The sequence below is a fragment of the Eurypyga helias genome, unplaced genomic scaffold (genome assembly GCF_000690775.1).
Source record: "Eurypyga helias isolate BGI_N326 unplaced genomic scaffold, ASM69077v1 scaffold7485, whole genome shotgun sequence".
In the NCBI taxonomy this organism is placed as follows: domain Eukaryota; kingdom Metazoa; phylum Chordata; class Aves; order Eurypygiformes; family Eurypygidae; genus Eurypyga; species Eurypyga helias.
Window position 1 is genome coordinate 55,472 of NW_010249479.1, and position 25,804 is coordinate 81,275.

At 50.9% G+C, this 25,804-nt stretch overlaps 1 protein-coding gene across 1 annotated transcript in view; it reads left to right on the forward strand.

The window, feature by feature from the left end:
* Window positions 1–25,804, forward strand: part of LOC104509431 (cadherin-23-like) — a gene marked incomplete at both ends in the record, with an annotated part of 77,020 nt that overhangs the window by 34,520 nt on the left and 16,696 nt on the right. The window contains 3 exon segments of the mRNA XM_010151371.1: window positions 8,269–8,463; window positions 12,103–12,231; window positions 19,126–19,204. Coding sequence (XP_010149673.1) covers window positions 8,269–8,463; window positions 12,103–12,231; window positions 19,126–19,204 — 403 coding nt within the window.

Below are 25,804 nucleotides of genomic sequence, written 5' to 3' on the forward strand. Positions count from 1 at the left end.
TCCATTAAAAATACACTTGCCTGATAATTTTCCTTGTTTACAACTGTGTTTCGAGGGCTATGTGCCAGCTGACTGTGTTGATTTTGAATTATTCTAGGTGTTAATCAATCTCACAGAGCACCGAGTCATATGGCTTGGAGAAGATGATGTATGTGACTTTGATTCTCTCGCCCTTTTTGACCAAGATTGTTGTCTGGTAGAAAGAAGAGCGAGAGAATAGAGCAGGATCTATTCTCCGTCAGCCTCGTGGGAGGTGTTAATGCTGCTACTTGCCTTTAATTCCCAATTAGCCAAGAGCTACGCTGAGGGTTTTGTTATGTCACCTGGAGTCGATGTAGCGGAGAGGTCTGAAGTTGCTCCCATTGAAGAAATTCTGCCAGCGTGTGCTCTGCCAGGTCTGCCACCGCTCCCCGATGTTTGCGAGGCTGCCGAAAACCATCAGGAACGGTCCGGCGAGCGCCTTGGCCATTGCCTTTGATGCTGTTTGGCAGGAGTTGTCAGACCCGCTGACTGAGCTGTGTCTCGCTGGAGGAGGCTGAAAACGTAAAGGTAGACTGCTTTGGCCCTGCCAGAGCTCTCTCCACCTCTTTTCCGAAGAAGAAAGGTGAACCCCACGTGGGTTTTTATAATCTCTCCGACTGGGCTTCTGTGCTCGTGACTTGCTGGCCCTGTAGCAGTCTGTCTCGGTGGGTTTTTGGTTGCTGGGAAGGTTCTTGCAAGGGCTCCCCAGCGCAGAGTAGGTGAACCCGCTGGCGTTAGCTTCCCTTCCCTTCCTTGCTTTTCACGGGAAGCCACTCCTGGTCTCCAGAGATCTGGGACCGCGAACGCAGCGTTAGCTGGGGTTACGTCGAAACGGGGGCTGTCGAGGGAAACGGGGTTCGACAGACCAAGCTGGCTGTCTGCTTAAATAACCGGGAACGGCGTGGGCAGGATGGCTTCTTGAAAGCCGGCGTGGAACGTGCTTTCTTCTCTTTGCTCTCTTTCTCCTGGTGCTTCACCCACCGGGCTGCTTGCCGGGATTCGCGGAGAGTGGATGGGCAGGGCAGGGCTGGCTGGGGATGAGGAGGGACCCAGCACCACCCTGAAGGCCAGGTTCAGAGGGAGGGAAGAGGGAAGGTCTGGTGTTTTGGTTGGGGATGGAGGTTGTGGTGTGGCCACTCTGCAAGCCGGAGCCTTGCATGTGCCGTGGTCTAGGGCCGGCAGCTCCTTTTGCCCCTGAAGCTGCAAATCGCAGCTCTGCCATGCAGTGCTTCCCTTCACCCTCGCTTTCCCTGTCGAGTGTAACTCCGTTCTGGATGAGTGCTTGAGCTGCGTGGCCTCTGTTGCTTCTGAGAGCGGAGGGCAGAGCGGTGACAGATCCGAGCCTTGTGCTGGCAAGGGCAGAGTTAGCGCCGGTGGGAAACGCGGCAGCTCTGGGATGGAGGAAGCAGGCAGCTATATCCTGCGGGATATCAGAGCATCCTCTCCCGTTCATCCCTGCTCGCTCTCTGCCTGCTGAGCTCTGTCCTCTGCCAGCGTGGCAAGCTCCCCCGTGGGTTGCCGCGTCCCTTTCCCAAGCTCCGCGTGTTGCGTCGGGCTGCGTCCGCCATGCATAAGTGCTCTCGGCTCCGCGTGCCATTATCCAGCCGCTAATTCGGTCTCTGGCTCCAATAACACATCTATTCCAGCTGTGTTTATGGTGTTTTCAAAAGCCCCTCAATTGAATTATAGCTCTGCGGTGGCCGTTTGCCAGTGTCACCCGATAATGAGGGAGGTCACTTAATGGAGATAGCAACAAGAGATACATATTAACGAGAGCTGATTGAAAGGTGCGGTGAATTTCAACCAAAAAAATTAAATTAAAAAAAAAAGGAAATTATCAGGTTTTAAAATCAAACTTTGAAATTGGAAATTGCTTGGCTCGAACTAGCAGTAATACAATTAATAAATGTAATTAAAAGTGTAATAAAGAATACAGGAATTGGAAGTCTGCGCACATCCATGTGAGCATTTAGGGCTGGCACGCAAGCAAGAGACCCAGTCTGGCATTTGGGCCGCTTCCGAGACGGAGCCTGGGGAGGGAAAGCGAAACCTGGGGCTGGTTTTTCCTCTCACCAGAGTCTGGAAACGGGGCTGGCACTCGGTCACGCTCTGCCTTTGCAGCTTTCTCCTGCAGCACTGCATATGAGACCTGGAGTAGGTGACTTAAATCTGTCCTGGGCAGCCCAGGGTTGAGGGATTCGGGATTTCAGCTGAGCCGAAGAGCACTCGGATTCCGTGTCAGCTGCGTTACACAGCATCTCTGAGATGCCTCGCCTTGGGCAAGAGGCATGGAACCCCCCTTCCTGCTCTGCGATGAGACGGGATTGGTGAGAGCGCCTTTGCCTCGAGCAGAGGGATGTCTGAACCGGCTTTTAGCAGAGCGCAAAGCTCCTTTTGTCTGCCCCGCTGCGCTGTGGCAAGAGGCAGGGAGGGGGAAGAGAGCTGCCAGGAAGAGCAGCAGGGAATTATTTAAGAGTAATAGGTTGACCTGAGATATAACAGGAGCGCGAAGCAGCGAAGCATCTCCTGATGGGAGCGGGCAGCTCCTGCCTTGATGCAGGGGCAGCGCCAGGGGGGTGGAAAGCAGGACCTGAAATAGGGCTGGCGAGACGGTTTCGATGCCGATGTGAAGATCAGAGCGCGGGTGGCTTGGTTTGCTGCCTGCTGCTCCAGCCCTCGTGCCCGTTGCTGTATGCCCCCCAGCCCGTTTGCGTCGCCTCCGCTCATCCCATCGACCTTCAGACAGCTGTTCGGCCAGATTGCCTGCCGTTTTTCCACATTATACGCATTGGTACGGCACGCGCGCATCCGCATCCTAATCATTCCTCCCAGCTTCTGCTGGGTGACTTTGCCCCGGGAGGTCGGATGGAGGTCCTCTGTGTGGCCGAGCTGCTGGAGAGGGGGAGTGGGCTCCGAGGGAACCATCTCCGGATAAACATTTCTAGTGCTCAAACAAAGCTTTGCAACAGCCTGTCTCCGGGTTGGAAAGGTTGGATGCGTGCGAGGGAAGGGAGTACCAGAGAAACTAACACCCAGATCTCCTCCGCTTCACCTCCCACCTTTATTTCTACCTGACTCTGACCTGGCTGTGAAAAAAGTCAGCGCCACGTGTTGCCCCTCTCAGCCTGGTGTCAGGCCAGTTGGACGAGACCGATGGACCGAGGCACGTTCGAGGTGTTGCCGGCCCATGAAATGGTTTTGCTACGGTGGAAAGCTCTCACAGGCGCCGTGCAAATCTGCTCCCTTAGCAGGGCGAGCGGCTGCCTGACGGCCAGAGGGTTTCACGCATCCTAGGAGCGAGCGCCATGGGCCTGGCGGAACGGCATGGATGCTGGCTTTTCCACAAGCAACCTTTCCTTTTGAGCCCTGTGTGAAAGAAGGGCTCCTTCATATAGCTTTATGCACGCCTTAAAAATTGTCCTCCCTGAAGTTTTCCTTGATTTTGGGAGCTTTTTCCTTGGGAATTCCTTACCCAGCCCATCTCCGGTCGTCATTGGTCCTGCCTCTTCTTTGGTCCTTGGTGCTTCCCCAACGCCAGCCGAGCTGGCTCTGCAGCCCTCGGGGAACGTTTGGTGGTGGACAAAAGGCGATTGAGCTCTGATGTTTTTAGGGACTCCTGCCCAGCACCCCTCGTGTCCAGCCCTGTAATCTGCCTGGTAGGGCACGTCGCAGCCCGGGGGCTGCATCGCCTCCAGGTCGCAATCCGCCTTGTTTTGCCGCATCGCGCTGGAGCAGTTTTATTACCAATACATTTTCTAGCAGGACCCATAATAAGATATTAAAGGCTATAGGTGTGGCCAGAGAGCGAGGTGTAAATATTTTAAAAGGCCCTTTTCTGATAACATTTTCTCCAGCATTAGCTGCCCTTGTGCAGGAATGTCCTTTTGTGCTTGGGCATGGATTTTAGGGTTGGTTGTTCCTTATCCAACAAATCCATCCTTGCTATTGGTGGTACGCTGAAATGGAGCAGACTTCTCTTGCACCTTGCCGCTCTTGGGTTGGTCTCCCTGGTGCTTTGGGTAGCTGCCTGTAACACAGGCTGTTACCATCCAGTATTTCTTTCCAGCAAACAGGACCCCAGAGCTTCTTCCTACAAGATTTTCGCGACGGTTCGAACCTTTCTCGTTCATTTATTGCAAAATAAGGGACCACAAATGGCCTTGCTACCTTGCGCCCCGGCATCCCCAGCCCACGCAGCTCAGTGGCATTGCAGTGGCATCACCCTTTAACTCCCGGAGCTGCCTGGGTGGGGGGGATCTGGGTGCTGGAGCTGCTCCTGCTGAGCTGTTGGATGAAGGATGGGGTGCTGGAGACAGGTCCCGCTCCCGGGACCCGCTCCTGTTTGCCCTCCTCAGCGGGAGGCATCTGTCTGCGTGTTTATTTTTATCTCACATCTGCTGGCATCGTAACGAAGATTTAATGATATGACACAGTTTTGCCACACGTTCTTTTTTTCTGTGGCGAGTTAAGCCTCATCGCTGGCTGCTGGAGAGAGTCGAAAGCTTTAAAAATTGACAAAATTTGGCGACTCGTGTAGAAAACTCACCTGTTTGCCACAAGCGCCTGTAGGTTGTCATCTGTCTGCATTTCCTTTTATTTTTTTTTTTTGATAGAACAGGTAGAATTGACTATTCTTGCCTGTTGGTGACCTAAGCATAACCACAGTTAACCTTTGCCAAGGCAGAACAGCCACGAGTTACAGGCAGAAGAGTCCTATAAACAGGCCAAATGCTCAAAATGCAGAAACACGGCCTGTTTTGAGCAGGCTCGGTGCTTTCCAATCGCATCTCCCAGGGATGTGCCCTCCGCCTGTTATTTACCATCAAACACAAACCCGAGCCAGTGCAGTTTATACAGATGTTTTGCTCCATTGTTTGGATGATGGGCCGCGTCCTTTGAGAAATAAAGATGTCAGGCTCTCGCTGAGGAATATCTTGTTCCCGTTTGACCCAAAAATGGCAAGAGGATTTTAAAGACGTGCTTCTTAAGCTTTTTAAGGCAGATAGTCTGAAATTCCTCTGAGTCCTGACTGTGTCCTGCCCGGGCATAAATATTGCAACTAAGGCCTCTTTTTCCTGGAGGACTGTTGATATGGGATGTCTGCATCCCACAGTGGGTTTTACCTTGCCAGAGTTGATTGTTTTGTGGTTTCTTTTTCGCTTGAAATTGAGCTGGGGAAAAAAAGATGCATTACCCAGAGTGCTTCTTATAGTTCTGCATCCTTTGACCTGTGTGCTGTTGGGAATAAGGGCATGCATTTTACAGGGAAATCTTCCCACTGACCACTTTGGGCAGTGTCAGAGATTTCCCCCTCTGTGACCATGCTCTTTTATTGCCTGGGAGTCCTTCTGCTCCCCTCCTAACTTCACGGGTGCTGTGCTTTGCTTGTGCACTCCCTCCTGGGAGGTCCTGTCCCAGGGTCCCTCACAACCCCTCGATGCTTTGCTGTAGACGCCAGTGACTCTTTTCCAGGGCAGGCCAGATCTTTGTCCAGAGCTTGTATGGCTTTTGCTACCCTGGCCAATGAAGGGACCTGGTCAGCAAAGCTGTAAAATAAGGATAAAAATAGGGTGTTTGCCAAGCCAGAGCTCAGGCGGTGTCTAGAGGTGCTGGAGCTGATGGCACCAAAGCTGGTGACCTCCCGTGTCCCTCCAGGCAGCTTCTCCTTTGGAAGGATGAGGAGATGAACTCTCTTCAAAGCGTGTTTTTGGGCTATTGTATGAAATACAATGCCAGGGAAATCAAGCTCTCCTCTTTCAGAGCCTGCCTTGCAGACCCATAATCACGAGTGACCAGAGAGGATTTGCATGTTAAAAGGAGTGGCTAGGGGCACTTAAAAAGAAGAAGAAACATATTCATCAAGTCCAGCTTTATCCTTATGAATATGATTATTCCTGGGGACAAGATACCCCAGACCTCAACCGAGCAACTTGTTTGCTGCCTCTCCCCTCCTCCCCCTCTTCATGGTTAATTTGTAATGCTCTTCGTCCTGACATTGATACCTCGGTGGCTCTGGGGAAGGAATTTGAGAAGACAGTAGTTGTTGGAGGATGTGGGCCGCAGCGGTGGAAGCAGCGAGGGGAGGGCTGCGGGATGCTCCAAGGCTGTTCCCACCTCATGATGGCTCTGGGGAGGCAGGTAGCCCAAAAAAGGTTGGGGAGATGCTCTCGTCCTGCCCAAAGAGATGTCTTGGGAGCACTTGGAAAGCAAACACCCACCACAGCCCCCCCACGAAGGGCTTCTTCACCCCAACACACCACCCAGGCTACCTAAGTTGTGGTGCCAGGGTTAAGGTGCTGTGGGCATGGCATGAAGTCAAGGTTTTACATGGCAGCAGGGCAGATCTGGGTTAAGCGTGCCAGAAAACGAGCAGTTGTAAGGCAAAAAATGGGCTGGGGAGGCTGTGATGTCTCCATCACCGGGAGGCTTTAAGGATGGGAATGATTTAGGTCTAGCACGGGGACACATTTCTCTCTTGAGATCCCTCCTAGCTATATCTTTTATGCTTTTATGATTGCTGATCACAAAAAAACTTGAAGGTGCTTTAAAAAATAATCCTCAGGCCATGCCCTGCGAGGCTTTCTTTAGCAGCTTGATTTAGAAGGGGGTAAAAAAAAGAAAGCAAATGAAAAATCTAGGTGGGAATGGCAACCTCTCGCACCTCAGCCGAAGCGACGCTGAAGTAAGGAAAGTGGAGTTTCGCCGGAGCCCGAGGCCGGCTTAGATGTCAGAGCATCCCTGCAATGCCGTGTGGCTGGATGGGAGGGCAGGGAGGCGTGAGGGATGTGCGCGAGCACGCCGTGCGTGCTCAGCCCTGCTTTTGGGGCACAGCGTGCGAGCTGGGGGACGTACCCTGGGTTCCTCGCTCACCTGACCGAGCAAGTCCTGCCACCTGCCTTGAGGACAGGTTTCTGCTGGCCTGAGCCTTGCCGGGGGAAATTCAGATGCTTTGGTTCTTTTTGGGTGCCATCACCCACTATTAAACTGGTTAAATCAGAGCTCTGAGTGTGGAGCCCCAGTTTCTCATGCTTTCTAGGGGAGGTGGTGGCCTGGGACAGCCTCGCTGAAGCCCTGGCTGTGGTTCACTGCAAGCTTTGTGGTTCCCAAAAACCCTGAAAATGGCTCAGTTGGTTGCTTGGCGTTGGCCAAGGGGTTGAAGGAAGAGCTTCACTTGGAAGCAGTGCATCTCCTCAGGTCTCCTTTCCACCTTCTCAGCACTTCATGATGCTTCTCTATGAGCTAAGGACGGATAATTTATTACGGAAGGAAGTTAACGATAAAACGCAGAGTCTTGGGAAGAGGTTTGCAGAAATAATCCGTATTATCCCAACTGGCCATGACCAGCCGCTGCTGTGTCTCGCTTCTGACCTTTGCTGTCTCCCTCTCAAATTTTAGCTCTTTGTCAACCCCTAACGTGGTACAAACGTGGAATTGCCCACGCGGTCGTGATCTCTGCATACCTGCGGCCCGGGTCCTTAGCGAAGCTGCTTTTTTTTTTTTTCTTTTGCTTGCTTGTCTTTGCTTTTGCCTTTAGAGAGACAAGAATATGCATTTAAGATTTGCATAGGAACATGCAGCTGTTCCACCAAAAATGGATAATTGTTCTCCCTGCTGTGAAGTTAAACAATAAGAAGTGCCAAACTGCATTTGCCATTGCTGATTTTGTGCACTCAGCTGCATAGTTTACGCATGTAGATTAGTTCCAGATTTATGACGATTTAACTGTTAATGCCTGCGTTAATCGGGCCAGGTCGTAGTTGCTGTGGCAACTATAACTTTGAATTTTATGTAAATTTCTGTGTTGCATTTAATGTGTGGTTTTGGGGGTGTGTTTTGGGTTTTTTTTTTTTTTTTGAGGCTCTCTTATATTTAATGCCTAATGGTGAAAACAGAGAGGGAATCAGCGCTGAAAATAAAAGTGCCGTTGGGCAGAAAACAAGTTTCAGCAGAGAGTAATTTTTCTGGAAAGTTGTGATGTCTGGGAAAATAAGAGTTTGTGATAGAGTGCCATCTTGACCACAGGTGTATAACTATTATTGTAAGTGTGTAACAACTATTATAGCTGCTGCAATGCTATAATGAAGAAAACAGCTGTAGAACTTATAAATGTCCTGAAAACAGAGGACTGAAGTTTTCGGGTCTGTAGATATTCCTTCTGTTGGGCAAAGGAAATTGTTGGTGTGAGTTTGATGGGGAAACAGGCCGGTGCATGATTTTACCCATGCATTTTTTTTATGTCATTTCCAGAACACGCCGGTGGGCACACCGATTTTCATCGTGAACGCCACGGATCCGGACCAGGGGGCAGGAGGCAGCGTGCTTTACTCCTTCCAGCCCCCTTCCAATTTCTTTGCCATCGACAGCGGCCGCGGCATCGTGTCGGTGATACGGGAGCTGGACTATGAAGTGACTCAGGCGTACCAGCTCCAGGTCAACGCCACGGTGGGTCTTTTTCTGCTCGCTGCAAGGGGGGAGGCCTTTTTCTGGGGAGGCTGCAATGGGGAAGGAGCTGCTGCTAACTTCTTTTATTGCTCCACTCTGGCATCTTCTCGCGCACATCCAGCATGTTCCACTTGGAATTTTGTTATAGCAATGAGGTGCCTGGGTAGTTTCAAATTGCTGCTGGGCAGCTTGTGGAGCATGGTTGCAGCTCTCCAACAGCATCAGGGGCTTCTGCATAAAGGCAAGCAACCCTCTTGGTGAAGGGGGTGAAGAAAGCCAGTAGAAGGCATACAGACCATTAAATCCTCTGGGCTCATTCCTTGTGCATCATGGCTTATTACAGACGGATTCACCTGTATCAAACCCCTTGAGGCTCACTCAGCAAAAGCTGAGCTCAAACCTCAAGAGTTAAAATTTTGGTGAGCAGAGGAGGAGAAAATAAGGTCCTAATTGCAGTCAGTGCGACCGTACTGGGAGGGGACCTCTGGGTGAGGTGCATCCAGGCGGCCACCACGGCAAAGTCATAGAATTATAGAAACATAGAATGTTTTGGGTTGAAAAAGACCATTAAGATTGTCGAGTCCAACTGTTAACCCAGCACTGCCAAGGTCCTTTTCCACCGGGCAGCTTCCCAGCCCCTCGTCCCCAGGCCTGCAGCGTTGCAGGGTGTTGTTGTGACCCAAGGGCAGGACCCAGCACTAGGCCTTGTTGAACCAAGTGGGACACTTGCCCTACCCAAATGGGAATCTTCTTTCCCGGTGTCAAATCTAGCGAGAGCTCAACAGGGAGTGTGTGAATGAGGAGAACCGTGCAAGCAGGCTCTGTGGGTGATGGCTCCTTCCCCATCCCAGGTACAACAGGGGAAGGTGAGGTTCAGCCCTACAATACATCTGACCACCTCTCCATTCAGGAGAGGAAGGGGGGAGAACCCTTCCTGACCCCTCCAGGCAGCTGGCTAGAGCTCTTGAAGCATGTGATTTAATCAAGATCATTGTCTTGATGCCGAACCACAAATGTCACGAGGACGGGGAGGGCTGCTTAGCTCTACGCGGTCGTGGAGACTGCGGGGCCACAGGCAAACGGCTCAACCTTTCAGCTCAACCCCTGCATATTCAAGGCTGTGGAGTTTTTCCCAGAAGCTTATTTTTCTCTGAAATACACCTCTCTCTATTTTAAATACGCCAGTGATAAGAGGCCCTCTCTGTTGATCGTTCCCTTATCAATCTGCTGCCAACACACTTTCCCAGGATGTGCTGTTGAACTGCCTAATGGGTTAGGAAACTTAGGACCAAAGACTGATGGAAACGGTCCTTTCTTTCCCATCCCTGATTCTGGTTTCCTCAAGGACACAAGGATGCCACCTTGGTCCAGCCAGCTCCATCTAGCCCTGTATTCCTGGTGAAGTGACCAGCAAAGATAAAATGGGGGCATATCTGGGACTTACTACCCAATACGCTCCTGGCTTCTAGTGATTTCCAGCTCTGGGACTTCAAAGACTTAATTTTTCAGTCTCCAAACTGGGCTTGACTGCAGCTGTGGGAATATCTGCTCTGCTCGGTCGCAGGGTGCTGGTAATTTCTAGCAGAGAGGCAACGAGAAACCCCGGGGCAAAGTTCAGCCTGGGAAGGAGGATGAGAGTTGCACCAGGATAGCAGGAGTTGGAAGAGCACGTGCAGCCTCTTGCCTGCCTGATGAAGAGTTTGCAAGGCCCGCAGTGGGAATCATAGAATCATAGAATGGTTTGGGTTGGAAGGGACCTTAAAGACCATCCAGTTCCAACCCCCCTGCCATGGGCAGGGACACCTTCCACTAGACCCGGCTGCTCCAAGCCTCATCCAGCCTGGCCTTGAACCCTTCCAGGCATGGGGCATCCACAGCTTCTCTGGGCAACCTGTCCCAGTGCCTCCCCACCCTCTCTATGAAGAATTTCTTCCTGATATCTAATCTAAACCTCCCTGCTTTCAATCTGTACCCGTTCCCCCTTGTCCTGTCACTACAGGCCCTTGTAAAAAGTCCTCTCCCAGCACCCTTGTAGCCCCTTCAGGTACTGGAAAGCTGCAATGAGGTCTCCCCGGAGCCTCGTCTTCTCCAGGCTGAACAAGCCCAGTTCTTGCAGCCTTTCATCATATGGAATGGGGGGTGATGGTGAATTTGGGGTTACTGCAAGAGCAGCTGTGGTTCAAGGCATGAGCCGTTTCATCCCAGCGATGTGGGCAGCAAGGGCAGAAAGAGACTGGAAAGGACAGCGTGAGAGACGGTAGGTGAGGAAACTTGAAATGTGCTTGCTTTTTCAGTGCTATCTGTAATACTTGACCAAAATCTAAGGGATGAAGGGGAGGGAAAAAAACCCCACATTATCTGAAGAAACAAAAGACTTGAACCTGATAACGCTAACAGCAGAGCGCGAGTCAGAAATAAGCATCCATCCAGGCCGTAAATGCTGAGGCCTGCAGGTTAAGAGGATAATGTACAAGCTGTGTTGTTGAATACGGTTTAAATTAACATTAATCTTCTGGCAATCAGTCCTTGCCGCTGTTCAGAGCCATTTTGCAGAAGTGTGCAGTAACCTCTAATGGTCGCCTTTCACCACAGAGCTTGATTAGGGGGTAAGGAGAGATTTATTTCCACCCTTTCATGCGTTATCTGCTTTGCTCCTGCCCTTCTAGCAGGGCTGTGGGCATCGGGGTCGCTTTTGAGCAGCCATGGGATGAGCCTTCAGCAAGAGATACGGTGGCAGCAGGGCACTGCCGGGACGGGCTGGCGGCAGCCCGGCATTGGCTCTTGGTCTTGCTTTGGGAAAGTGCTTGCGGCTCCGTCCTGATGGGTTGCGATGGAGTGTAAGGGAGATGCTGCTCCTGCTTGGAGCATTGAAGCGTTTGAGGGCCACCTCTGCTCGTCCTCAAATTGCTGCGTGCTTGCTGTGACCTGCTTCGCAGGGCAGGGAGAATACCTCCCCAGTCTACTGGCGACCACACCGGGGTTTTCCGGTGAGGAGGTGCCCTAGAGTGTTTTAGGTGCCTTAGGAGGGAATTTGTATCTTTGAGGTATATGTTGAACAGTGTTGCTTCTTTTCAACCCCAAACGGGGTGAAAAGTAAGTTGGTGTTTGTTCTATTTTGTTCTGGGAAAGGACTTTTTACAAGAGCCTGTAGTGACAGGACAAGGGGTAATGGGTACAAATTGAAATCAGGGAGGTTTAGATTGGATATCAGGAAGAAGTTCTTCCCGGAGAGGGTGGTGAAGCACTGGGACAGGTTGCCCAGAGAAGCTGTGGATGCCCCATCCCTGGAAGTGTCCAAGGCCAGGCTGGATGAGGCTTGGAGCAACCTGGTCTAGTGGAAGGTGTCCCTGCCCATGGCAGGGGGGTTGGAACTAGATGATCTTTAAGGTCCCTTCCAACCCAAACTGTTCTATGATTCTATTTTAAAGGGCTAATGCTGGAGTGAAATGAGTATTCTGTTTCAGCTTAGAGGGAGGTACCGTGGACAATAATTCCAGCAGGTAGCTTGAAAAAGGGATGATCACCTGGACGATTCAGGAATTTTGACCCAACTACAACTGTGAGAGTCATAATGCTGTTGAGTAATTCTATTTTTCTGATCTCAACCTTCTCTCTCCCCTAACCCCTTGTTTTTTCAAGGACCAAGATAAAAACAAGCCGCTCTCCACTCTGGCCAACCTGGCAATCACCGTCACGGATGTGCAGGACATGGACCCCATCTTTATCAACCTGCCTTACAGCACGAACATCTATGAGAACTCGCCTCCGGTAAGGGCTGCTGCTTCACTCCGATGTCCGTGACCGCGGTGTTGCGTCGGGGGCTGAGGGAGGATGGGGTAGGGCATGGGAGAAAAAGCACAAGGTACCCCAAAGGAAAACCTCTTTGCAAATACATTCATCCTTCCATCCAGCCCAGCTTTTTGTTGCTCTGCCCTGATGTTTGGGACTCGGGTTACAAAGAGCAGCCTTGTTACCATGCTGAAGTGCAAGTGCTCTAACCCATGCGATTCAAATGGCACCCAAAGAGAAGCAGACCTTTTTCTTTCTGGAACAGCATGTTTCAAGCCAGCTCCAAACCGTTTTGGCATTTTTTTAAAAAAGGGACCCTAAACAAGGAGGTTTAGGAAGCCCGAAACCCAAATAAAATGTTTTCCTAAATATTTTTTTCTTAAATTTTAAGACGACTTTCTGTTGTTCTTTGCACACAGTCACCCCATTTCCTCCCCACAGCATATATGCATGCCATTTCTAACAGAAAAGTTGTAGAAAAATGTAAACGTTCCCAAAATGAGACAGTTTTGAAAATGCCAGAATCATCAGCCATTTCAGCACTTTGAGCATTTTCCCCCAGGTTTTGCCAAATTGATCCAATCATTTTAGTTCTTCTGCAACTCGGTTTGTCAGCAGACTCGCTGTTTGTGGAAAACATCTCCCGGTCTCTAAATACAGCAGGGCTTTTTTTTTCCTCCCCGCAGTAGACGGTGGGGAGCGTGGCGGGCAGCTTCAGCTTTGGGAACTGGGGCCCAGGACCTTCAGCCCACGCACTCGGCAGCACCCGCCTTCCCAAGGCACAGCTGTGCAGCCCATCGCTTCGTCCGTAGGGTGGATATTTTTGTATATGGATGGAAAAACCTTCCGTCCTAAAACCATGGCATGGTAGGCGTCCGTACCACGCGTGCATCCCGTAACACCTCTGGTGCCCCGGATCCCAGATGCCTGATGGCTCAGGGTGTTCTCCAGCTCGCTTCAGTTGGTGCCTTTTTATTCACTTTGGAGCAAAGTGCTGGCTCTGACGGCATGGGGAGTGCTGGATCAATAGGGCTGAGTCCTGCTGTCACAAATCCCGCGGTCAGACAGCGCATTACCTGTCTGCCGGCCTGAAGATGGCCAAAAAGATGGCTTCATGAATTACTTTGATGAAGTGAAACGTTCAGTGTGTTTCAATGCTGTTGAGATTAAAGAGTATTTCTGTAGTGGGCAATACGAGCTGCAGGGAAGAAAAAACGCTGCTTAGGTCACCCTTAACTGGGGGCAACAAGCCTTAGATGAAATTATAGAAATGGAATTCCCACGAGATTGGAAAATTACAGACCGCATCACCTTCTTGGGATGACCTGGTATCCAGAAAAGGGGATCCCTCTCAAATTAATGATATATATTAAGGCTGGAGCTCAGCGGTCTCTTCGTGTCGGCACACCGACGTGCGTTGGTTATTCCCAGAACTTACACTGTTTGCAGCGTAACAGTTTGCTCACCCAACTGCTAGCACTTTTCTGACGGGTGTAGGCATTTTTTAATTTCTCTTGGCCCCGTGTCACATCTCCAAAGGCACTGAGATATCCAAGGCGGATATGTGCCGCCAGAGACACGGCGAAGACGACAACTGCTGAACGCGGGCGGGTAGTTTGAGTGGAATTGCTCTCTGGTTTGGACCCAAAGTCCCATCTTTCCCGGGAGAAACGTCCAGTGCTGAAACAAGGAGGTGGTTTGCTCTGGCAAGCCTGGGGTTTAACGTGTCCGGTTTTGTCCCATTTGAAGTCTTCTCATGAGCTCTGCCCTACCACCCCAGGGAGGCAGAGTGGAAATTCTCACCCTGCAGAATGGCTTGATTATCGAAAGGATAACAACAAATTTGGGTGAGGAGGCTGGGCTTGGCCCACTCCTGTCCAAAACCAGGCTTCCAGGTCAAGCCAAGGGGCTGCAGTGCATTTGTGGGTGATACTGGACCAGCTGTCAGGCCCAGCGAGTCAAAACGTGCTCGAGGCATCTCACCCCAGCCCAAACCTACGGAGGGGAGACTTGCTGCTGCTCCGCGCGCCTGCTCTCCCTCTCTCCTGCCTCTCTTTTTATCTGTGGTGCACAGCATGTCTCTGTTCCTCTATCAACGTATCAGGCGAGAATACCTCATCTAAAGTGTATACATTACCTAATAAAATCCTTCTTATTTGGGATTATTGCATCAAATTTTAATTTCCTCACTCGAGTAACAGCATGTCAGCCAGCCCGTCAGTGAAGAGCCGATAGAAGGTGAAAAGAGTGGATAAACTGCAGCAAATTACCACAAACAGATCTCTATCGGCCCTTTGACTGGAATTGACTGGAATTAAGAAGTGAGAAATAGGATTTTTTTTTTTTTTTTTTCCCTTGCCATGGCAGCTTTCTGAAGCGCTTCCCCCCCGCTCCTCCTCCTGCTGCAACGCCGGGGCTGCGCTTTGCTTTCAAGTCCCTAATCCTGTAAGAGAAGAAGAAGGAAAAGGGGCGGAGGGGCACAAGAGGGGAGAGAAGTGCCGTCGTAGCTCTCAGTTTTCTCAGGCCAGGATCTGGTAGTGCAATTTAGAAGTGTTTTGGGCACATGCTTATTTGGACAGCGAGAGGAAAGAAATTCTTTTCGGGCAAAGGAAGAGATTTTGCTGCGGGGAGAGACTTTGCTGTCCCTGGAGGTGGTGTGTCTTCTTTCTTGATGCTGTTCATCCCCCCAGCATGCCTCAGACATCTCTCCCAGGGCATCCCGGTGCACCAAAGCTGCCTGCAGCTGTGGCAAACCTTGGCAAACCTGTATTTGTCATCCCCAGAATCTTTTTGGGTGTCTGCAGACTGGGTAGCATTGTTGATGTTCTCCAGGCAAGTTAATCGGGGCTGGAAGAGAGGGGCTATTTCCTCTTGCAGGGATGCTGTTGGTCTGGTGAGCTCCTGCTTTTGGACCTCACCTGGTGCGTGGTCCGTGCAGCATTGCAGATTCACCTTGGGGGTGAAAGGGGAGAAATCCACCGGCTAAGGGACAAGCTGAGGCTTGTGAAGCTGTGCTTTATTGTACAGGGGGCCACATGAAGGCAAGAGGGGGGACAAACCCCACCAGTGCTTGGTTTTGAGACTGGCGGTGGTATTCCCTTGCAATAGCACAGTACAGATACATGTCAAATATCATTAAAAGAGTTTTAATTCTTCAGTACCATCCCCCTCCTCTTCAAAAACTCCTTGGTTTAAAGAAATAATGTAGAATCAGTGCTATTTTTGCCCTAGAGTCTCAATAGCTCCGAGTTAATTCTTTCTTACAATATTTCCAGCCCATCAGTGTGAACACTTTATTAAAAGCTCAGGGTTTTATTAAAAAAGGATTGATTTACCCCTGCCCCTCTTCAAAAAAACTCAGATTTTGTTTGGATAATGTGCCATTCTTTATTTTCTTTGCCTTTTTTTTAAGCATAGGTTTTTCTAGATTATTACTTTCCTAAACCTTCTTCTTCCTTCCCTAGAGGGAGGGAGTTATTCTGTTCTGGTGTTTCAGTCTATACCCACCACCCACATCCTTTCTTTGCAGCCAGTGTTGTCTGCGGTAGGCAGACGAGTCCTTACTTGCATTAAGAAATGTCAAGAATATTTGGGAGATTCCAAGAGCCATGAGTTCACACCACAAATAGGTGGGATGCGCCCTGGGAAGAGCTGTTGGCTCTGAAAGTCAGCTCGGGGCTTCCGTGAGTAAGTGGAAGCCTCGCCGGATATGTTTGTCTAGAGACAAAATTGGGTGCCCCCTGATTTAGGGGTGCAGCTGGCTGTCTGTGGGAGCCAGAGCACAGCATCTCCTGCCCTTGCCGTGCCAAGACGTAGATAGCGGAAGGTATTTAGGTGATCTAGTGGGATTTTGGAAGAGAAATTAGAAATTGTTGAGATGTGGTTGGTGAGAGGTCAGTCTTTGCCATTTTGGGATGGCAGTGATCCACGGTTTGGTTTGGGTTTGGGTGTTTTCCCATTTCTAGTCGCTCCTCTCTGGTTAGTTATCTCTGCTGCTATGGTGAGCAAGACACTTCATGATCATCATAGGTACTAAGCGATGAGTATACCCTCTGTGTAGCATCTTGTTTTGCATCACGTTGTCTCCCCATCTCCCTCAGACACGTGCTGAATGAGAATACTCCTTCCTGTTGACCATGCTGGGTGATCATGCTCCGGGGCTGTCTTCATCAGCTGTTACCCCTCACTACAAAACCAATAATTGCCACCAGCTACGTGGCTAGCTGGTACAACTATCCTGTGGCACTGGTTCATCCTCTTCCCCAGAAGCATCAAGGTTGATCCTAAACCCTGTGTGGATACCTGGGGAGGATCATCCATTCCCGGGAGCTGGGATCTGCCAGTCTTGTGGATATTGGAAGCTCCTTGCTGAGGGAGCTGGCAGGAAGAATGAAAACCAGGAGGGATGCGAAGGGGTGGCCAGGTCCTTGCCAGTGCTGTGGTTCCAGGAGATGGTGTTCAGGAATGGTAGGGAGCTCAGCCCCGCTCTAGTACGTGTTTCTTGGTCGCTGGTGAAGGGGCTTGCGGAGAAGGAGGAGAGACACAGGGCTGCAAGAAGAACGTGGGGAGATCCAGTCTCCGAAAAGAGCGGCGTGAAAGCCATCATCATGAGCTTGCCAAGGACCAGGCGCACCTTAGCGTGCTCTCTAGCAGCCCTCATTATTGGCATCAGATATCTGGATAATTTCTTTCCTATGGACATCTCTATGGCACGTGCAGCTGAGATATCCGAATGAGATTCCCCCTCCTCCCCTCCTAAACTTCCCCGACTGCAACATCCGAGCTCATCCTTTTATCTCTCCCAACAACCCTTCCCCTTGGCTCCTACGGGAGGGACCTTTCCCGCAGACAAAGCAGCCCCGGCGTCGGGCGGGCCGATTGCTATTCCCCGGCCATCGCGGGAGCCCTGCCTTCTCCCGCCGCTGCCTTCCCTTTGAAATGTGCCGCACGGCAGGCGACACTTATCATTCTGTGCCGCTCCCTCGCTTTTTGACAGGCGATGAGCGAGCTGTCAGACGGACCAAGCGCCTTCACCCACCGCCCCTGCCACGGAGGAGCTCCCGCTGAGCCGGGGAGCAGAGGGGGGCTCGCGCTTGCCCCTTGGGGACGGCGGATTAAAGCAGAGTGTGCCGAATTGCACGCCTCTCCTTTTTTTCCCCCCTCTCTGCTCTGCCTTGCTCTCCTTTCCACGTCTCTTGTTCTGCTTTCCCACCTTGCTCCTTTCTGACTTTTCTTGTGCTTTTTAGCTATCCTTGCTCCTTTGGAAAGGACAGTTATTGTCGGTGATTTAGATGCTCTCCGGCTGCTGCTGAGCCTCACCAGCCGAGCGCTGCTCAAAGGCCGGTGACCTGGGATTTATGGTTAATGTTCTCAGTTAATAATGTGGATTTACTTAAGGAGTCTATTGAAATGCCCTCTGAGATCAGGGAGGGAGCAGACTGCCTGGCCCCTGGAGCCTTCTTTATGGCAGGCAGCAGCAAAGTGAAAAGGAGCGTGGCTCTGAAAGCTGGGAAAGACGGCAAGTCCCCGCCTGCCACTGGTGATGTTTCCACAGCAGCTTTCCCTTTGGCCTTCCACTGATGGATTGCAGGACAAACGCAACACTGCCATCCCACTAAGCTCCCTCGTTAGATATGCAAATGCCTCTGTTGACATTTCCTTTGAGGGCGGGGAAAAAAAAATAATTAAAATTGCTCCTTTTCCCACTGTTAACAGACCAATGAAAACAAGAACAGCTGAGTTGTAAATTTTTTCACACTACATTAATTATGTGCACGTGCATGTGTTTGCATTCATGTGGGCTCACTGCAGTGCGGCGGGGGAAGGACAGCTTATGGAGTTGACATAAGCTCATGATGTTTTTATTTTAAGAACTAACAAGAATTTTGGGTCACTCTTCTGTTCTTCGTTGCGTGTTGGGGACTCTTGGTCTCCTGGGTCTTTTTGCTGGGGAATAAGAAATAGGTCTGTCCTGCAGGATGGAGGATGGGGTGGGTGAGCTGGCAGTTGCAGAAGCTCCTGCCTGTGGGCAACCCCCTGTACTCAGCATCTCTCCAACCCAGCTCCTTCTTTAAGGTTTCAGTTAAAATCTCCGCAGCTCCCTTAGTGATGCAGCAGGATGCCGATGGCCAGCGCGAGCATCCCTTGTCGCCTGGGCTGCCTTGTTTGAAGAACGCAGGGGGAGAAGAGCGCCAGTTGAAACTGTGAAGCTTGTGTGAGATAAAACTGGTGTAGTGACCAGTGCTGAAGCTTGTGGTGAGAGGGAATTGTTGCCTTTGCTTCCCAAGGGACCGCAGAGTCAAAACCTCTGCGATGGAGGAACGTATGCGTGTCAGGCAGAGCTTCGGCCTGTGCAGCTCTGGTGCTGCAAGGAAGCGTGTCCTGGTTTTCCAGTGCTGCACCTTTGGTTCTTCCTTCCTCTTCTTCCTCAAGCACCGATTGCTGTGCTCACTGCACTGGCCTTGCTTCAAACCCTTCTCCAGGATGAGCAGCCTGGGAATGACTCTGGTGGTGCTCTCTCCTGTCCCTACGGACACTTGTCCTGGTATGGACAAGCTCAGTTGGCTCAAGGTTCAGTCAGAGCACATGCTCTGCTGGTCCTGCCCTCAGCATCACCAGACACATCCTGCCGTGGGTTAGCAGAGTTTTCCCGCTTGCACAAGAGTGATGATCCCCAACTGCCTTAAAAAGCAGGGACAGGACTTTTCCATTACATGCCTTGTCCTTGGACAGGTTTTCCTAAGCACCTGGGCTGCGGTAAGAAGCACAATGCCTTGGCAGGCTCCGAGGTGAGCTCCGCTCTTGCTGCCTTGCCCCAGGAGCCTCAGCACCCGGTGGGGGTGGCTGTAACGCGCGTCTCCTCTCCCTCCCCAGGGTACCACTGTGCGGATGATAACGGCGATCGACCAGGACAAGGGCCGTCCCCGGGGCATCGGCTACACCATCGTCTCAGGTAAGTTGGGGGGGGACCTAGCCCTATTGAGCTAGCCCTACAATAAGTTTTTGTACCTCCCATGCCTGGGAATTCGTATTTGTCTAAGTTTCTCCTTGACCGTACTGCTGTGAGGACGCGTATTCATGGCATCCCCCTTTCCTTGAGCAGCAGACCTTATTTCTAACAAATTTGAGAAATATCTTGTAGCAAAACCTTTTGGTCCTAATGACGAGCCACAAACAGCTCTGCTTCACACAACGCCACGGAGGAGACCTGCAAAGCGCTGGGCGTAAAACCCTTGCTGGCGGTGTGGCGGTTATTGTTTAGGGAGAGAATGGGACTGATTATGGGCTGAACGGCTCCTGGGGGCTTCCACAGCGTTTCCCGAAAGCCTCCGTGCCGAGGGCTGGCCTCCCAAAGCGTTGCCGGAGCTCCGTGAGCTGGGAGGCAGGGGCTGGACCCACAAGGGTGCAGGGCTAGAGAATTAAACTTAATTAGAGTGGAGGAGAATTTCTACCTTCTGACAAGCACGTGGATTAATCCTGCCTTCGTGCACTGGCTCTGTAGCCCAGGGAACCCTTCCCAGTGTGTGTGGGTAGCTTGCTAAAGTGGATGTAGCCGGTCACCCGTGGATCCTCGCTGGGCGATGCTTGGCTCCTGTGGGACCGTACCTCAGGCACCTCTTCTGATGGCAAAAGAGCCAGGGGCAGGACAGTCTGGGCAGGCATTTCCAGGTGAAATACAGCTAGCTGCTCTTTGGAAAGGCTGAATTTTGGAGCTGGACTGTCTCATCTGGGATGCCGTGAGGTCAGCCATATCCCCGGCATCTCGCTGGGCTGCACTCAAACGCTGGTTTTGTGGGACTGTGCCTTGGTGACAGACTAGTGGGGTTAACCCAGGAGCAAGGGACCAGCTCGGTGGGTCTGGGTTGCAGTCTGATTTCTGGCATTGCTTTTGAGGGGGAATCTTCCCTCTCCCCGCTGTGCCACATGCTTCAGGTGCTGGCTGGCAGCTCCTGTGAGCTACACGTGTGGAAATAATTTCCCAGTTTTGCTTCCCCAAAGCCTCACCGTTCCAAATACCTTTTTAATCAACCTCTAGGGTCAGGGTGATTTCACCGTGACTTTCAAGTCCATTGATCCTGACTGCAAGTATCCAGGTCAGTCTGCCTTTGAAGATGGAAGGATTATTTATTCCTCTAATTCCCTCTACAATTTATTCTAATGTTCCCCCAGCACGAATTAAATGAGAGATTCCCCCACATCGCGTGTATCCATCCGGGCAAAGTGCAGCAAGGACTTTCTTCTGACTCACGCGGGCTCGTTTTCACTGGAGACTGGACTGAAACCTCAAACTAATTTTGTAGCTGCTGCTGAGGATGGTAAAACCCTTCAGCGTACAGAAACCTCACCCAGCTCAAATCTTGGAGATGCTCAGCAGCTGGGCAATCACCCTTGTACAGTTCAGACACCCTCCTTTGGGCACGTGCTGATGGCCATGGACCCTTTTTCTGACCCAGTATGCCATAGGTATCTGATCTTCCCTTGTCAGCAACAGTGCAGTGCAAGTAGTTCAGGGTTTCCAAGAGCCTTTATTTGGTGACTCAAACCTACAGGAACAACCGTGCAACCTATAGAGGGTTAATTTGCCAAATGCACCTACCCACTCATGGTCACGCCAGGCTTTCTGCTCATGGGATGGTCACGGCTGCTCTTCCAAATCAAGGAAACCAAACCTTGGGCCCTGGATTTTACCCGGAGTGTTCACACATGCTCTTATTTTCCTGTCTATCTTTGGTTTTCCTGCAAAACAGCCACGATGTCCCTTTGCGAGCATCTCCCGCTTGGTGCCGGGGTCAGCCTGGCCACTGTGGCCGGGTGGGAAGGGATGGTGGAAGGGAGCCAGGCATGCTCCTGCGTGCGGAGTGACAGGCAGGCAGATCAGCGCAAACATCCTTGCATCTGCTTGCATATGCCAAGAGCTTAATCCCTGCTCCGGGTCCCGCCTGGCAGGGGGCAGCTCGCATATCGGAGAATCAGGCAGAACACATCAAAGAGTTGATTAAACTGCTTTGCGTGGGTTTAGGTTGGTTTTTTTTTTCCCAAATATGAGAATGTCAGAGTGTTTTGTAGCTGACCAGGAGTCCTTCTCCTGTTGGCACCAGCGTCTTGCAGGGTGGTGGTGCTGGGAAGTATCATCCCATGGACAGACTGAGGGATACCTGCGTCCTCCCCATCCTCACCCTGCCCTCCGCCCAAGCTGGAGGTTTCCCAAATCCCTGAAGCCAGGCTTCAGGATGCTCTGCTTCCACTTTTAATTGAGTTTGTTGCCAGAGCCAGTGTTTGCCAGTTCCATTCAGCTGCTGGATTGTGGCCAAGGGTAAATTTTAAAGAAAACATGGTCATGGGGCCAGCAGGTTCTTTTCTGAAGTCAGTAAGGATGCAAGTGCCTCCCCCATTCAGCCCAAGGCATTCTCTTCTGCTTTCCATGATTTGCTTCTTGCTTTTGAGAGAAGGTGTTACCTTCTGATGTCTGAGAGTCCGGACACGGCACCCGGCAGTTAGCGTGTCTCCAAAATCCCGCTCACCCAAGGCAAGCGATTTTTTTTTGGCAGGCAGGTAAAGCCTAATTAACTTGTCATTATCCTCAATCACGATGGTAAAGGTCAGCAAGCAGATTTTGTGCCTGAGCTGGTAAATTTTTATGGCAATTTTGCAAAAAAAACCCCGCCTAACATATGGGAACGGGGAAGCAAATTAAATTAGAAACCGACCGTAAGCAAAAGTGAAAATGGCCAGTAGAGGTAGTAATTATACCTGGCTCTTAGCTCGCTTGCACGAGGGGAGGTGGTGGTGATGCTGTTCCCACTTCACGGCAGGGATGGGCGATGTGTCTTGCGGCTTTCAGGCACAGGGTTCGCACGTGGATGCTCTGAGTTTCCCATTTGGGATGGAATACGTGGCAGTGAGAGAGCAGAAAAGCAGCCTAGCCTTGTAGCATTCCTTCGGTATTAATATCTAAAGCATTGGTATGATTTGGAAGCAGGGTATACAAATTAATTGGGAATTGCCTTTGTCCTATTTGGCTCCATCTCTCAGGTAGCTGTGCCTGGGAATATACTGCAGCAGCTCTTATTTATACAGCTATCTCCAGCGCAAGGTCCTCCCGTGACAGGAAAACAATAAAACTAAAAGATTAACCCTAACCACATAAAATAAGACTTAAGATCTAACTTTATGACACCAGCTTACAAAGCCGTTAGGCCTGAAATGATGGAGGAGCGCTGATCTAGCTGTGTCACGGCTTTGGCTAGTTGTCCTGTCGGGGCAGGTGAGCCTGCCTGCACTGGGAATCATTTCCGTATCTTACAGGGAAAAGCCGTTCTGTATTTTCTCCCTCTTCCTTCCAATCTGAGTGGGTTTTTTCACCCCAATAAAACACGTGCTTTTTCACCCCAAGCTTTGCAAGGAGTGGGGTCACCGCCCTGCAAAAGGCCATTTGAAGAAGAAATCCAAACGGAGACCTCACCATTCAAGCCCCTCCTGCTTCCATCGCCCCGACAGGCGTTTCTGCCGCTTTTCCTAGGTGAAAAGGAGGGTACAGGCAGCCCGTGGCCGGTGCCCTGCAAAAACCCTCCCTCCCCGGTTCTCCGGGTGCTTTGACAGGTTGGAGATGCTCAGCCGCTGAGGTCAGGACTCTGTTTGAAGGACAGATAATTAATCCAGCAAAGTAATCCACGGTTCCTTTTTGGCAGATTTATGGAGATAGCCTCTGTACCGGGGACTCTGCCTCATCATCTTTCATTTCCCAGGCAAAGCGAGTGACTTGTTGTATAACACGACCTGTTCTAGATAAGGCTTTTCATTTAGGGGAACTCTCTGCTCTAACAGAGATTGATTTTCCCGGTGGAAATCGGCGCTCCCGGCAGGATCAGGCCTGCAGACGGCAGTGTGTTTTCACGTTTGTTGCTGTTGCACGTTGCCCAGGGCGTGGGGAATCCTTTGGCTCTTTAAGAGAAGGATTTTAATGGTGAATTAAATGGCAACTCAATTAATAGGCAGGAAGGGACTAGAGCCCGCGAGCTCTTGTTAGGAAAACGTGCTGTACGGCAGCAGTCTCGCGCTTTGCTCGCTAGCGGTACGCTTTGGGTTTCATTTATTTCCAGGATGGTCGGGAGATTTGGTGTCCCCCGGCACAAAGATGTGAAGGTGACCTGTGCTGCTTGGGCACGCACTGAAGGGTTAAACCGGGGGAAAGGGTTCCCGGGGCTCTGCAAGATGCCCGGACATCAGTCTCTGCCTGCCTGACACATTTCAGGCACGGTGATGGATGGGCAGTGGGAGATTGCACAAGGGCAATCCATACGTCCTTCCTGGGGCTTGGAAAGTCCTGCAGGAGAGAGGGGAGGGAGCGCAGGGTGTTCTTTTGGTCGATAAGCCAGTCCTCAGGGCTCTTTGCAAACCCTTAGGGCATTTTGGGTTTTTTTTCCCCCCCCCAAAGTTGATTGTTTTAGGAGACTGATGCAGTTTCTGGCAAAGCTCTCTCTTCCTAAAGCTGGTGCATCCCCAGGGAGGCATAAATTAAAAATCATTATTTGCACAATGTAATAGAAGTGTGAGTTACAAAAGCAAGAGGGGAGCGTGCTCCTGGAAAGAATTGTTCTCCTTTCTTTTGGTTTTCCTCCTAAGGAATAAAATATCATGTATATATGTAAAAATCTATGCAGTTGCTCTCAGAACATGTTCCACGTGGTCTTAACAGGCGCAGAGTCCCCCGGCTGCCTTCCTTTTGAAAGCGCAGCGTGAACCCTTGAGGTAAGGTTGCATGGCCAAAGAGGTCTCCCAGCCCTCAGCCGCTGGCACCTCCTTTTGCATTTTGCCCTGACTTAATAAAGCAGGTTGGCCAGAGCAAACCACTTCCCCGAGTCCCTTAAACCGGATGCCGGGGAGGATGCTTGGCAATAGGACCTGCTAATTTTAATATTCCCGTTGCCAGTTGGCCTGCGTCGTGCCGGCTTCTCCCCACGTTCCAATCGCTCGGTGAACTACCAGGGTGTTGAAATCCTCATCAATTACACCTGCTGGGAGGGCCTTCCAGTGTGATTTAAAGGCAGCCATCGTAGCAGAACATTTCTGTAGGAGGACACGCTGATGGGTGGGAAAGAGCCTCACGCCGGGTTGTTCATCAAAGGCTGTTTTTCCACCCTGCCGATGCGAGGGGATGAGGCAGCACAAAGAAGAGATGGTGGCTGCGGCCACAGCCCTTCTTTTTGTGGCTTGGTTGTTCCCCGTCTTCCTCCTCGCCGCTAATGATGGGTTGTCATCACGTTGGCATCTTGCTTGGGCTCCCTGGCAATCCAGAAATCACTGGAAACGGATACAGTTGGGATAATGGTTGGCATGGCAGGTGGTCCTGCAGCAAATGGGCTGCAGTAATTAAAACTATACATTCCCATTTATGTGTAAATATGAAACAAAAGCATATTTTTTGTTTAATTTCTGGGACTGTTTAACTTCCTGGGATTTAATGTGTATTCAAGATGCTGGTAACCACTGGAAAAGGATGAACCTGCACTGTCTCCCTTCGTGTTGGGGCTAGAAAAAGCAGCAGACTCTGAGATGTGTTTTAATACCTCTCTGAATAGAAGATTTTCTGAAAGGTGTTGAGCCTGGAGATGTGGGGTTTATGTTCAAAGCTTGTTACCAGGCATATTACAGTGTACTCCTTTCGTGTTCTCCTGCTGAGTCTGCCTGCTGCTGTGGGAGAGGCAGGAGAGGTGATTTGTGGGTCTTTAAATCCAGCGCAGGCACCGTAGTCGTTAGGAAAATGCCAGTTTTACGTGTAGGCATCCTTCAGCTGCGGGGTGAGAGCGTGTTCTCCAACTGCTGCTCCGAGGTGGCGATGCCCAGAGCAGCCCGTTCTCTCCGGGAATGCACCCTGTTTATTCGGACAAGATCCTCAGGTGGAGGGTTAAATCATTTACAGAAACAAGGGAAACAAACATGGTGGTTTTCCCTGCGTTGCTCTGCTGTCTTGACTCACGATCCAGCTGTTGGCTGCTCTCCTGTAGCATGTTTTGGGGTTAGATTCATGGAAAGAGGAAAAGCTGGGAGGAAAAAATGCCAAGCCAGGCGGTGCTGGTGATTTGCTTTCCCTTTGAGCCCCCGGGCACATTTTAGTTGACGTGGGGGAATGGTGGTTGTGGTCCAAGACTCAGCATCCCTTCGTGTGATGAATTACCCCCAGAGCAGGAACCGCTGAACTCTGCGGGCTCCGTTCTCCTCCCTGGTACCGAGCCACAGCTCCTGGGGGCTTCGGAAGGGGGATTGCATCTTGGGTGATAAATCTCTCAGTTTATTTTCTCATACTGTACGTTTGGTTCTAAAAATGGGAACCGCGCGAGCATTTAATCCGAGCTTCTTTTGTGGCGCTGCAAGATCCCAAATTCTGCCGGTTGTGCTAGAACAGGCAATTAAATCTTTTGGGCAAGATACTGAAAAAGGCTGTTTGCAGGGCAGGCGTGTGCGGAGGAGTGCCGGCACACAGCTTTGGGCTTGAATTAGTCATCCCAGAGAGAGCTGCATCTTCTGAGAAGAAGAACCAACCGAAGTCCGGAGC